The sequence below is a fragment of the Molossus molossus genome, unplaced genomic scaffold (assembly GCF_014108415.1).
Source record: "Molossus molossus isolate mMolMol1 unplaced genomic scaffold, mMolMol1.p scaffold_m16_p_1, whole genome shotgun sequence".
NCBI lineage: Eukaryota > Metazoa > Chordata > Mammalia > Chiroptera > Molossidae > Molossus > Molossus molossus.
The window spans coordinates 34935385-34948076 of record NW_023425344.1 but is presented as its reverse complement, the minus strand read 5'-3'; the positions used below and the strand labels follow the sequence as shown (position 1 = coordinate 34948076).

The 12692-nt window shown below is 37.8% G+C and overlaps 1 protein-coding gene across 1 annotated transcript in view; it reads left to right on the top strand.

The window, feature by feature from the left end:
- Window positions 1-850: 850 nt before the first annotated feature.
- Window positions 851-12692, top strand: part of NFXL1 (nuclear transcription factor, X-box binding like 1) — a 45574-nt gene continuing 33732 nt past the window's right edge. Inside the window, exons 1-5 of the mRNA XM_036266663.1 lie at window positions 851-1034; window positions 4142-4315; window positions 8398-8507; window positions 10809-10939; window positions 12410-12588. Coding sequence (XP_036122556.1) covers window positions 851-1034; window positions 4142-4315; window positions 8398-8507; window positions 10809-10939; window positions 12410-12588 — 778 coding nt within the window. The remainder of the gene's footprint in view (window positions 1035-4141; window positions 4316-8397; window positions 8508-10808; window positions 10940-12409; window positions 12589-12692) is intronic.

Sequence of the window (12692 nt, the reverse complement as noted above, 5' to 3'; positions counted from 1 at the left end):
GACCCCAAGTGTTTTCATTGTCAGGTGCTTTTTCCCGATCGAGAGAAAAGTTTTCTGCCAGCTGCGAGCCCGAAGGCAAGGCTAAGGATGGAGGGCAATTACAGCCACTCGGACAGAATCCAGATACTCTGCTGGGTTTAGGCCGCTGCGGGGATGCAGCGCATCCTCCTGGGTAAAAAACCCTTCAGAAGCGACCCACCTCGCCACCTCCCGACTTCGCGCCCTCGGTGGACAGCGACCCCGCCCGAGACCCAGAGCACGCCGGGAATTGTAGTTTCCGAGGGCCGGCTCAGTCAGCGCACGCGCGCGGAACTCCGTCCCTGTCCTCCGCCCCCCCCCCCCCCGCCCCGCCCCGACACTCCCGGATAAGGAAGTGGCCGGTGATGCCACGCGTTTTGCGGGCCGCTGACGTGGGCTTCTGGGAGTTGTAGTCGCCAGGGACAGGCACCGTCGGTAAGGAGACGTAGCCTTCCTTGGGGTCCGGTACCGCAGTTGGTTCCCTGCGGGAGGCGCGGGGTCAGTTTGCAGGTCTCCCTCCTGGGCGCTCCGCCTGAGGCTGAGAAGGCGCTTTCCTTCTCTCCGGCTACCCCCGTCCGGCGCTGGATGCTCCCTGCCCCGCAGTCCATTTCTCTGTCTAGTCCTCTCCCTCTCCCGTCCATCTCCAAATCCCGGGGTCAGCGGGCACTCGCCCTCCGGGAGAGACAGGGCCGCGACCTTCGCAAGCCTGGTCGGCGCCCGGCGGAGACCCTCCTCATTCGGCCCCTCGCGCTGGCCCCCTCTGCCTCCCTTCTCCCCGCCTGGGCACCGCTGCACTCGAGCTCCTTCCACTCTTTTTTTTTCCCCTTCAGGGATGGAAGCTTCCTGGCGCCAGGTGGCCGGTGGCCGAGGCCGAGCCCGAGGTCGGGCCACTGCGGCCCCCTCCTCAGGAAATGGATTCCATCTCCGCGGAGCCGGAGGAGGGCGAGAGAAGGGGTCGGTGGGCGCTGCGGCTCCTGGCCCCAGCCCCGGAGGAGCCGCGACCGCTGCGGCTGCAGGTAGCTCAGCCCGGCGCAGCCTCGCGGGACCGGCAGCGCCGCGGACTTCCGTGGCCGGGGGTGGGAATGGCCCCTGGCTCGGGCTCACCTGGGTGCCTGCGCGGGCCCTCCGCCCCGCCGCCTCTGCCCGGCTCTCGTCCACGTCTCCCCCTGCCTCCTGGGGAGCTTGTGATGGGCCCCACCTCTCAACCTCTGCTGCTGCTCATCGCCATTCTAGGCAGATTCCCATCCTAACTTTATCTCAATTTTAAAAAAGTCTTTTAATTAATATTAATCTTGGCTAATTTTTTGTTCCGTATTCTTCCCTTCGCTCTTTTTGCCTGCTGACTTTCTAGACCAAAAGTTGCAAATTGTTGCCGGGAGGTCTGTCCTATACTGTAGTTTGGTTTGGTTAACACAGGATTTAAATCTGAATTGGTTCTCATCGTTTTTTCTCTCTCCTTTTTAATATCTCATAAAAATCTGGTCAACAACTTTTCTTGTAAAATAATATCAAGACTGCCTGGCAACAGTCAGCTGGGCTGAGTTGATCCCATTTAGATTGAGCACCACATTTCACATGGTCTCTTCCTGCTTCTGGGGGACAGTTGTCATTTTCCATCTTTACCTGATTGACTTTAGTTGTCTACGTCCTGTAAGCTCTTTAACTTGTGGTACTTTTCTGGTTCCTATTCACAAGTTTCTTGTCTTTTCCTGGATGTAGCTGGTGTGGCCTCCTTGGTTATGTCAATATCTTTCATTCAAGGCTGCCTCTTAGTGGAGCCTGAGAGCCTCCACACTACCCTAAATTGTCTTTACTAATTGTGTAGTGGGTGGGGCCACAGGAATAATTACTGAAATCATTTTTCTATGTGTCTTTGGTATGTCTTTTTCAGAATATATTTTTTTGGAGGAGAAGCAAATTGAGCTTCTTAGTGCTTTTTCTCCTAAGCTAATTTTATTATTTATTTTTCTTTTTATGATTTTTTTTTATTGTTGAAAGTATTACAGATGTCTCTCTTTTTTCCCCATTGACCCCCTCCTCCCCGCTCCCACTCCCGCCCTGTCTTCCCCAGCATAGTGTCCATGCCTAAGCTAATTTTAAAATTAGGTGGTATTCTGTTAGCTTGCAGTTAGTGAATTTGTGATGGTGGTGGTGAGGTTTGCAAGTTGGAGACCTGTGAACAGATTTGGGAAACTATTGGATTTTGTGGGTAGTAGAAAAGGAAGCATTCTTAACCTGGATAATTGAGATTTGACTGTAAGAAATAATATATGGGCCCTGGCCAGTTTGGCTCAGCGGTTAGAGCATTGGCCCGTGGACCAGAGAGTCCCCTGTTTGGTTTCCGCTAAGGGCCCGTACCTCTGTTGCATTTTGTCCTCGACCTTGGTTTGGGTCATGTGGGTGGCAACCACTCGATGTGTCTCTCTCACATCGATGTTTCTCTCTCTTCCCCCCTCTCTCCCTCCTGTTCTATCTGAAGGTAAATGCAAAACTGTCCTCAGGTGAGGACCAAAAAAAAATAATAATAATGTATGGGAATTCTTGAGATCCTCTTCTGTGTATACATTGATCAGGTTATGAATGTTTTTATTATATTTTCTAAGTCAGCCTTTTAAAGTATCCTTCTAATGTATCCTTAACTGCCAATTTCTCATAATTAATGACATTTATCATCTCTCTTACTGTACATCAAGTTTTGAGTCATCTATCTTACAGACATTACTTTTATCCTAATACTAAAAGATTCCTAGGTGGGCACTGTACATTTGCCTTCAGTTTTACTTGAAATACTGCACAATCCCAACCAAACTGGCTGCTGCAAGAAAGGGAAAACATTTCATGAGGGACAGAAGATAAAGCACCACCTAAAATAAGAAATATTATCTTAGTAGTGGTTCATCAGTTTCAAGCATAAAGTGAATTTTAAACTAGTAATTTAAAATTTTTAAATTTATTTAAATTATTTATTTATTTATTTATTTTTTATAGAGGAGAAGAGAGAAACATCGGTTTGTTGTTCCACTTATTTATACATTCATTGATTGCTTTTTGTATGTTCTCTGACCAGAGAGCAAACCCACAACCCTGAAATTTTGGGATGATGCGCTGGGATGATGCTCTAACCAACTGAACTACCTGGCCAGGGCCAATTGAAAAATTTAAATTAGTAAATTTAAAATCCTCTCAATATGGGCACTAATGAATTCAAATCAATCCGGTATGTTTGTGGCTCCTTTCTTAAACTGTGGCTGCTGTTCATAAGAGTTCATTAACACTTACTTCGTGCTTAGAGAAAATTCCTGTGGTCCTTGCTCTCGAGCAGTTTGCAGTCTCATCGGGAATGTGCTATGAAGTAATCTAATTCTTTTTGCATTATTATATAACCAAGTAACAAAATGAGTACACAGACAGTGCTAAAAAGAATAGTGGAAGAACTAACCCAAAATTGAACATTTCTTTTTGGAGTTAAGTTGTCATAAGAAATATATTCTTTGTGTTAGCAGCATTTTGTGTGGATTAATGTTAAATATATATGTTTTGTGACCACATTTCAATAAAGGCAAAAAGTCCTTGAGCTTATTATATAAATGTAGTGGGTGTACACTGAATATTATTTGTTCAGTCTTCAGTGGGCCAGGCCAGGCTGGGCTTTAGTGTGGAAGGGGGTGGTTTGAAAAAGTACCCGTCTCTGGCCAATTTGGATGTGCCCTCAGTGGGCATGTTTCCACCCCTCTAAAAAATTACTGTGTATAATTCATTTATAAACATCTCATTTTAATTTTTGTTAATATCCTCATTTTGAGGTTAACAGTTTTGTTTTTTTTTTGATACTTTTATCATACCTTTATAATTTTTTAAAATTGATTTGTTAGTCACTGTTTTTAGAACACTTTGCTGCTCTTAGCAGGGTATTTTACAAAAGTGAAAGTTTTTATTATGGCATTCTCATTTGTTGTGTGACAAGAAATTTGAAAATACTGTTTTTCATGGATAAAAAATAGAATGCTCCAAAGGTGACTTTTAAATCTGTGTTTTAAAATGATATATTTAGTACATTATGACTTGCCTTTCGATAGATTTTTTTTTTGCAGAAATTAAACTTATTTTTCCCCCCTTTAAGCAGAGCTAATGTCTCAAAGGAAATTTGAGGAAATCAAGAAGGCTAATCAAGCTGCAGCCAAAAAACTTGTTGAAGAACACTTCAGCTCTTCCTCTGAAGAAGAAGGAGATGACGATTTGGAAGGAAAACAGGGAAAAATAGTTGCTAATACATTTGTGACTTACACTACTCAGACAGGTACTGTATGATCTTTTAAATTTAGACTTTTTTGATATTAATGAAAATGTATTCCTGGCTTTTAAAAAACACTTATACCCTATATGGAATAGTCTGTATCTTAAAAATGAGCACATTTTGTATTGTAGAGTTGAATTTTTGTACATTTTACTATTTGAGTTATATGTTGTATAACACGAATCTTTCTATAATGCAAATGGAATGGCATGTCTCTTACAGCCTTGTAAGTTCTCCTGTGTGTTTGACTGGTATTTTATTACAGTGCTGGGAGGTGGATGCCACAGCTCCCTGTGAAATGAGTGGGGTCAAGTTGTTCCTGGCTATGCTTTGATTGGACTTGAGGATTTTGAGTACTTCATTAAGTCTATTCATTTTTTTTTTCTCTTATTCATCATGTTAAATGTCTTGAAGTCATTTTCATTTCTTGACTTTATTTATTTTATATCTTGTAACTTTTGACTTTTTTGTTTTTTAAACTAAGTACTCAGGTTTGACGTGTACAATTACATTATGTGTTGATAATATCTGCGTTGCTCTTAACATATTTGTTAATGAGAGAGGGGGCCAAAGTGATGATGCTATGGAGGATTTGGTACTAAGTGTAAAAATAGATTATTTTAAATGCAAGTGCTTTACACATTCCATGTTTTATACTTAAAGTCATTATTAGGAACATTTTTGCATGTATTGTCAACATTAATTGCTGAGTAAATTGATGGCATCATGAGAATAGGTACACATCGTCATGTAGTTTTTCAAGGAATTTACCATATCTGCTAAAGAAGATGAGGAGGCTCGCCCTGGCCGGTTTGGCTCAGCAGTTAGAGCGTCAGCCTGCGGTCCAGAGAGACCTGGGTTCGGTTCCCGCTAGGGGCACGTACCTCGGTTGCAGTTTGTCCCCAGCCCTGGTTGGTCGTATGGGTGGCAGCCACCCGATGTTTCCCTTTCATGTCGATGTTTCTCTCTTTCTCTCTCTTCCTCTTCTTCCTTCCCACTCTATCTGAACAAAAAGTGGAAAAATGTCCTCGGTTGAGGATAAAAAAAAAGATTAGGAGGCTTGACTAAGAAGTCTGGCTCAACCAGGAAGAAGTTGATAGAGAATAACTTAAGGTTAGCAGGTACTTTTTTTTAGAGGACTTCATAGAAAGTAACCTTAAGAGGACCTCACTTAAACCGTTCTAGGTAGACAGATTTTCTTTTTTTTTTAAATAGGAAATTCAGTGATGTAACTCAGTATTTCTTCGTAGTGTTTAGGAAACATTATTTGTAAGTTTTATTAATTTTTAATCTGGCTTTTATCTTAAGCATTAAGGCAGTTTTTCTTAGTCTGTTTTGTGTCAGATCTATAAATATTTTGATTCTTGTTCTTTTGTGTAGGTGGGGACATTTGATCACACTTGATTTAATAACAATAAATGCCAGCATTTCATCTTATGTTAGTTAATTGGACACCAGAACTTGAGCACAGCTTTTGTACTTTTGTGGTTCTTCTGAACTTTCAGCTTCCTGATGGGTATCCCTGTCTTGCTGGACACATCAAGCATACATTGAAAGATAACTTATTTCTTTCCTTGTTTTCTTTATCTCAGTGCCACAGTTTTCCCAGTCATGTACCCAAACCAGAAATCTGAGAGTAGGGATGGGCACGTACCCGACATGAGTTTCTTTCATTCTCCCCTCTGTCCATGTCAGACAGCTCATCAAACACAGCATTCTTTCCATGTTAATGTTGGTACAAAACAATTAAGTAATTTCAGTTTGACTCTTAACCACTACGCGCCCCCTTAATCATTGTGCTATGCTGCAACAAGGGGTTACTACAGGAAGGTCCAAGAAATAACAGGTAAAGCAATACGAAAGGCAGAAAAACTACCCAAAGCACACATAACAACAAAAAGGCAGTAATCCGAGTCACTTTAGTATAAGAGAAATAAACCTACATGTCTTTAGCACAATAAAGATTGTTCAAGAGAGGTTGACTGAGTAATATTATAAACTATTAAGTACAGAACGTATGGCAATAAAATGGTTCAAATCAAAATAAAAGTTACCAAAACACCCCAGCATAATCTAAATGTTACCAAGTCCTGCTGAGTTTAACTTCCTAAATTTCTTAATTCCACCCCTATTCTCCCCACATTCTAGCATTGCCTTAATTCAGGCCCTTACAGCTATTTAATGTGTGAATTCGATCCACATAACTGTGAGGTAGGTATTACTATTACTATTTTAAAGATGAGAAAACAGATACATTAGGTAACTTAAGGTCATTTTTTGGTTTATCTGCTGTAACTGCCTCTTAACTGGTACTTTATGCTTCTAGTCTTGCTCCTCATACTCATTTTTTTTTAGTTGCTAGGATGATGTCTTTAAAATGCATGACTTCAAATGCCATGCCATCCACCATGACATTTTGGGCATTATATACTTTATGTTGCAGCCAAACTTTAGTACGGTTTTTAAAGAAATCTTACATAAAGCTTATAAATATAAGGTTAGACTTTATTTTGTTAAAGCCTATTTCATCTTGTTCTCATATTCTGTGTTAGCTTTTAAATTAGATGAAATTTAAAATGTTAATGTATTTGTTAAAGCTAGCTATGTGGAAAAGCAAAATAAGCACACAGAATATGATTAAATCTGCTTTTAAGGATAGTCTTTAAACTTTAATGTTTATTTAAAATAAAACAATTGTCTTTAATAATTTTATAATATTTAAAGTTTTTGGAGTGCTTTTATATATATTTTGTTTAATATCCTACATTATATGTATGTGTATGTTTATGCTGTGTAGAGCACGTTTTTGTAAGTGCCTTGTTTCCTTAGATGGTTTTAGAAAGAAAAGAATTATCCAAACATCTTATTTATTTAAAAAAATTTTTTTTTGTAGGTTAAATTTTGATTTGAACCATATTATTGCCATATGTCCTATACTTAACAATAGTTTATACTATTACTCAGTCAACCTCTCTTGAACAATCTTTATTGTACTAAAGACATGTAGGCTTATTTCTTTATACTAAAGTGACTCAGATTACTGCCATTGTTGTCATGTGTGCTTTGGGTAGTTTTTCTGCCTTTCGTATTGCTTTTCCTGTTATTTCTTGGACCTTCCTGTAGTAATCCCTTGCTGCAACATAGCACAGTGATTAAGGGGGCGTGTAGTGGTTAAGAGTCAAACTGAAATTACTTAATTGTTTTGTGCTTCAGTTTTATCATCTGTAGAACGAAGATAAAAATAGCTCATTTATTCCTATTGAAATACTAAGTGTAGTGCTTAGCAAATAAATGCTCAAATTGCTTAAGAAAATAGTCTAGTAATCTTTTTCTAAGAAGTTCAAGCTTCCTTTCTTTTTTAAAAAATTTTTTCTTTATTGATGTTAGAGAGAGAGGAAGGGAAAGGTAGAGAAAGATAGAAACATCCATAAGAAAGCACATCAATTGGCCGCCTCCTGCTTGCCCCCCACTGGGGATCAGGCCCACCACCTAGGCATGTGCCCTGACCGGGAATTGAACTGGCGACCTCTTGGTGCATGGGTTGACCCTCAATCACTGAACCACGTTGGCTGGGCTCATGCTTCCTTTTAAAGCAGAAATAGTTATTATACTATAATGACCTCAGAATATTTTTATTCAGCAAGTTTTTATTAAGAATATGCTGTGTGTCAAACACACATACACATACACATGTACTTATATTTAGGTTAAATGGCTTTGATGAGCTTTGACATTTAGTTTCTTTCACTTTGCTTTTGATGTGCTTTCTCGTGTTACTTGACATCTTGCTGCTCTTGTCTGTGGCTCTGCCCCCACCAAATTTGGTAAGCACTGTAACAGCAATAAAAGCAAGTATGCTCTGAGAGGTTTGAGGTACTGGTTTTAAATCAAATACATAAGATTTAATGCATGGACTTTGACTTCTTGGCAGCTCACTGGCTGCTTTTTAAAATTTTTCATTTTAAGCTATATTTTGAGCAATTGATATTGCTAGATAGTTCTCAAATACTGTATAGTGCTATTAGTGAGTTTGTATTATTTTCAAATGTCACATAACATGAAGTTTTCAATTTTTAAATTTCAAGATGGAGATATACGTGAATTGGAGCGAACAAAACAGTATTTAAATGAAGCTTTTCAAGCAGGGGCTATGACATGCTTAATTTGTATTGCTTCAGTGAAGAGAAACCAGGCAGTAAGTTATTCTTACTATATTAATCTATCTCCCCAAAATATCTTAAATTGCATTTATAATACTTAACCATTTATTATGCTCTTTCTTATTTTTGTTTTAAAAATGCTTCATTTGAGAATTTTATTGATCTTTATTTTATAAATCCATAATTTAAAAAAATTACCTCTAAATGAGCATTCAATATTTTTGGCACAATTAATATAACTGCAGCAAGTATCTTTAGTTTTAATGTTTATGTCAGTTTGATAAAGCATTTTTAATATCTTTGTACTTAGAGATTCCCACAAATACTGAAAGTTAAAATGGACTATATTTTGTTACTTTTAGCAGGTTGAAAAAAAAAATAGATGTGTAGAAAAAGAAAGAAAGAAAGTAGAACCTAGCTATGACCATGGTTTATTAGTGAGCTTTTCTTGTGTTGAAAGCACCATGGAAAGTGACTGGAGTTAACGGGGAAAGATGGATTCAGACATAACTTAAATACTTGGAGTCCCAATGGAGTAATGGTGAAGTTATATGTATGTAAATTTAAAAGGGCATTAATGGCCCTGGCTGATTTGGCTCAGCGGTTAGAGCGTCGGCCTGCGGACCAGAGAGACCCGGGTTCGGTTTCCGCTAAGGGCACGTACCCTTAAAAAAAATGGCATTAATGGAGCAGTTAAGGGAAAGTGATGACTGAATATGATAAACTCAACATTTAGACCTCAGATTAATCCACTGCTGTTATAGCTGTATTGCCTAGAGGAAGACAATCAGGCCACATGAAATGGGTTGCTCATATAGAGTGAAGCGGAAATGTAACATATACTGGCTAGGGTAGAAGAGCGGATAGATACCTTTGGTGCCCTGAGTCACATGGTTTATTCTGATTTTAACTGCAGTGGATGAGTAGTCTCTCTGCGTCATATACAGTCCTACCATAAACACTTGCTTTGCGTGTGGATTTTTTTTTAACTTTATTGCTTTCTTTTTGGGAACTGACTCAGTCAGTACACTGGTGTAGTGTAGAAGCACAGGGGAGTTAATGCCCTTTGGACCAACATTCCATGACAGGGAATTGGTGGATGAGTGCCCCAGCCTCTTCTCTGTTAGGGGTTGGGCTGGGGTAGTTCTAGGTATGTTTTAAATGGTTCTTCAGAGGGTCCCTAGCAGAATTGAACTTTGGCCCTTTGCAGTAATCAGCTCAACAATGTACCATTTATTGGCATTTCCTCTTCCCCATCTTGTTCTCTCACTCCGGAATCCCAGTTCTTTTTTCAGTCACTGAGTGGGGAGGAACTCAACTAAAAAGTTGGCTTTTTAAAAAAAAATACTGTTGCCAGTTTATGCAATATATTACATGTCTGATTTTATTAAACAGTTGAGAAATATTGTAATGGAAGGAGAATTGATTTTTGTTAAGTTATATCAAAGTATTGGTAGGTTTTAAAAATACTGTTATTCTTTAAACTTTTAAATTATATATATATGCTCCCAAGTTTTTGCTCATCTGATTTTTAGAATCTAGCATAAGTGCTAGACTAATAAGTTTTATATAACGAAAAAGCAATGTAGAGATTATATGTACATGTTTGTGTTTAAGGAATTCTTTGTAGTGTTAAATATAACTGGAAATAACTTAAATGTCCAACAACAAGAAATGGGTTAAATAAATTATGGTATATAAATCTACATGATATATTATTAGGTAGATATAAGTATCATGTATGAATATGTTTGATAAGGGTAAATGCTTATACTATGTTAAAAGAAAAGGCTATAAAGTTACATATCAGTCAGTACAGTATGACCTCATTTTTAAAAAAGTATGAAATACATTTAAAAAATTAGAGACTTGTCAGAAAATTAGCACTAGTTATTTCTAGCTGAATGAATCTGTATGGTTAATCATATTTTTCGCCAAAGTGTTCTACATTTAAACAAATTTTTATAAAGAACATTTCTTCTGTTATACTGGAAGGAAAAAATAATTTTCTTTTTTTAATTTTTAGAAAGAGAGGAAGGGGGATGAGAGAGAGAGAAAGAGAGATATATCAATCAGTTGCCTCTCATTACGCACCCCTACAGAGCATCAAACTCGAAACCTGCGAATGTGCCCTGAACAGGAATCAAACCGGCAACCTTTAGGTACACAGGATGATACTCAACCGACTGAGCAACACTGGCCAGGGCAAAATTATTTTTCTTTAATCCTTAGTTTGCTCTTGAAAATAATTTACTGTGGTGCTTATTTTAAAGTATTGTGTAATTATAAAAGAAAACCCACTGCATACATGTTAATATCTGATACTTTTGTCTTAGGTTTGGAGCTGTTCAGGATGTTTCTGTATATTTCACATGCCCTGTATCCAGAAGTGGGCTAAAGACAGCCAGTTTCTGGTATCTTCTTTGACGGATGATGATTTTGGAAAGAGAGATTATCCCTGGCCTTGGTAATTTGTCTAATTTAGTTGGAATATCAACTTGTAAAATAAATGAAAATTGTAGCTCATAAGTTGCTCTATTGGAAGTCTCAGTATCCATGTTTGGTCTCAATTAATCCTTTGGTTTGTGAAGATATGGGACTTAGTAATGGCTTTTGTTTCCCAGTAACAATAAGTCATTATTCAGACTCTGTTTTTCTCCTACAAAACAACTCCCTTGTTATCCTTTTTAAAGAACTTTCATTTCTTTTCTGTAGGACTAGAATTCTTCATAATTCTGGTACTTCTCCTGGAGTTCATATTTAGTATATATTAATATCATATCGTACAAGACTGTCATTTAACATATTTTGATCATAAGCTTTTCAAGTTTATCCTCAAAAATCTCTCAAAGCTGTACATGTATATTATTCAATCTTATTAATTTTTCTACATTTATTTTATTAGAGGCTTATTAGTCATGGTTTGATCTTGAACTTCTGTTATATTTCCAGAAAGAGTTGGGGAATGGAAATTTTTATAAATCTGCTAACTAAAGATAATAAAAAATTTATCCACCTGGCAACTGAAAGGATAGATTTACTATTAAGATAATGAACCATAAACTTCAGGGGCTCTGTGTGGTCACATAAATATTCACTTTTGTCACTGATTTTATATTTGTAATTTTGAATTTTTTTTCCTAACAGAGGCCCCTAAATTGTTTAAGATTCAGGCTTCAGAAAACCTGGATCCACATCAGACCTCCCATTGTTACCATAAGTACTAATATACAGGGTAGGGCAAAGGTAGGTTTACAATTGTTCATATGAAAAATAATACAGTAACTAATGAAGAATATTAAGAAAGCAATAATGGACTCCGTGTTTCTCATACTCATAATTATAAACCTACTTTTGCCCCACCTTGTATTTATAAAATTGTGGTAGTGTAGTTTCTAAAAGCATTTTAGACTTACTAGTTAATTTTTAAAATAATTTTCAGTCATTTGTCAGAGATTTTATTCTCATGTTACCATGGGGATATTGAAGTTAGTTGAAATAACGTGATGTGTTCAGACTTCTTTTACATGGTGAAGCCAGGATATAGCTATAATACAGTAGCTACTAGCCACATGTGGTAATTTAAATTTTTAAAAATTATAAAACTTTTATTTCTTTCTCAGTTGTATGCTTTAGCCACATTTCAAGTGCTCACTAGCCATATGTGGTTAATAATTACTGTATTGGTTTTAGCAGGTATAGAACAGTTCCATTATCTCAGGATTATATTGGACAGAGCTACTGTAGACGGTTGAAATTTATTTTAGTAAAATCCTGTTTTTCACTAATATAAAAATGGAGCAAAGAGTGTCTTACGTAAAACTAATTGAATATACCATATTGCTGAGTATATTTATATTCCTGTCTTTTGTGCCACTGTTAAAAATGAAATTAACTTTAAAAAAATGAAATTAGCTTCAGTAATTCTTTTTTGTAGTCCAAAATGTAGGTTTGAATACAAACGATCTGACACACCTAGCAGGTACTACTGCTACTGTGGAAAAGTAGAAGATCCACCTTTAGATCCGTGGCTTGTGCCTCATTCGTGTGGACAAGTATGTGAGAGAGAATTTAAACCTCCTTGTGGCCATAAATGTTTACTTCTCTGTCATCCAGGTAAGTTATATATTGTATTTGCAATTGTTTGTGGGTAGTTATTTCTTCTTTGGTTGAGGCAAAAATAATTGTGAAAGTTGAATTCAGAACTTAAGTTTACATAA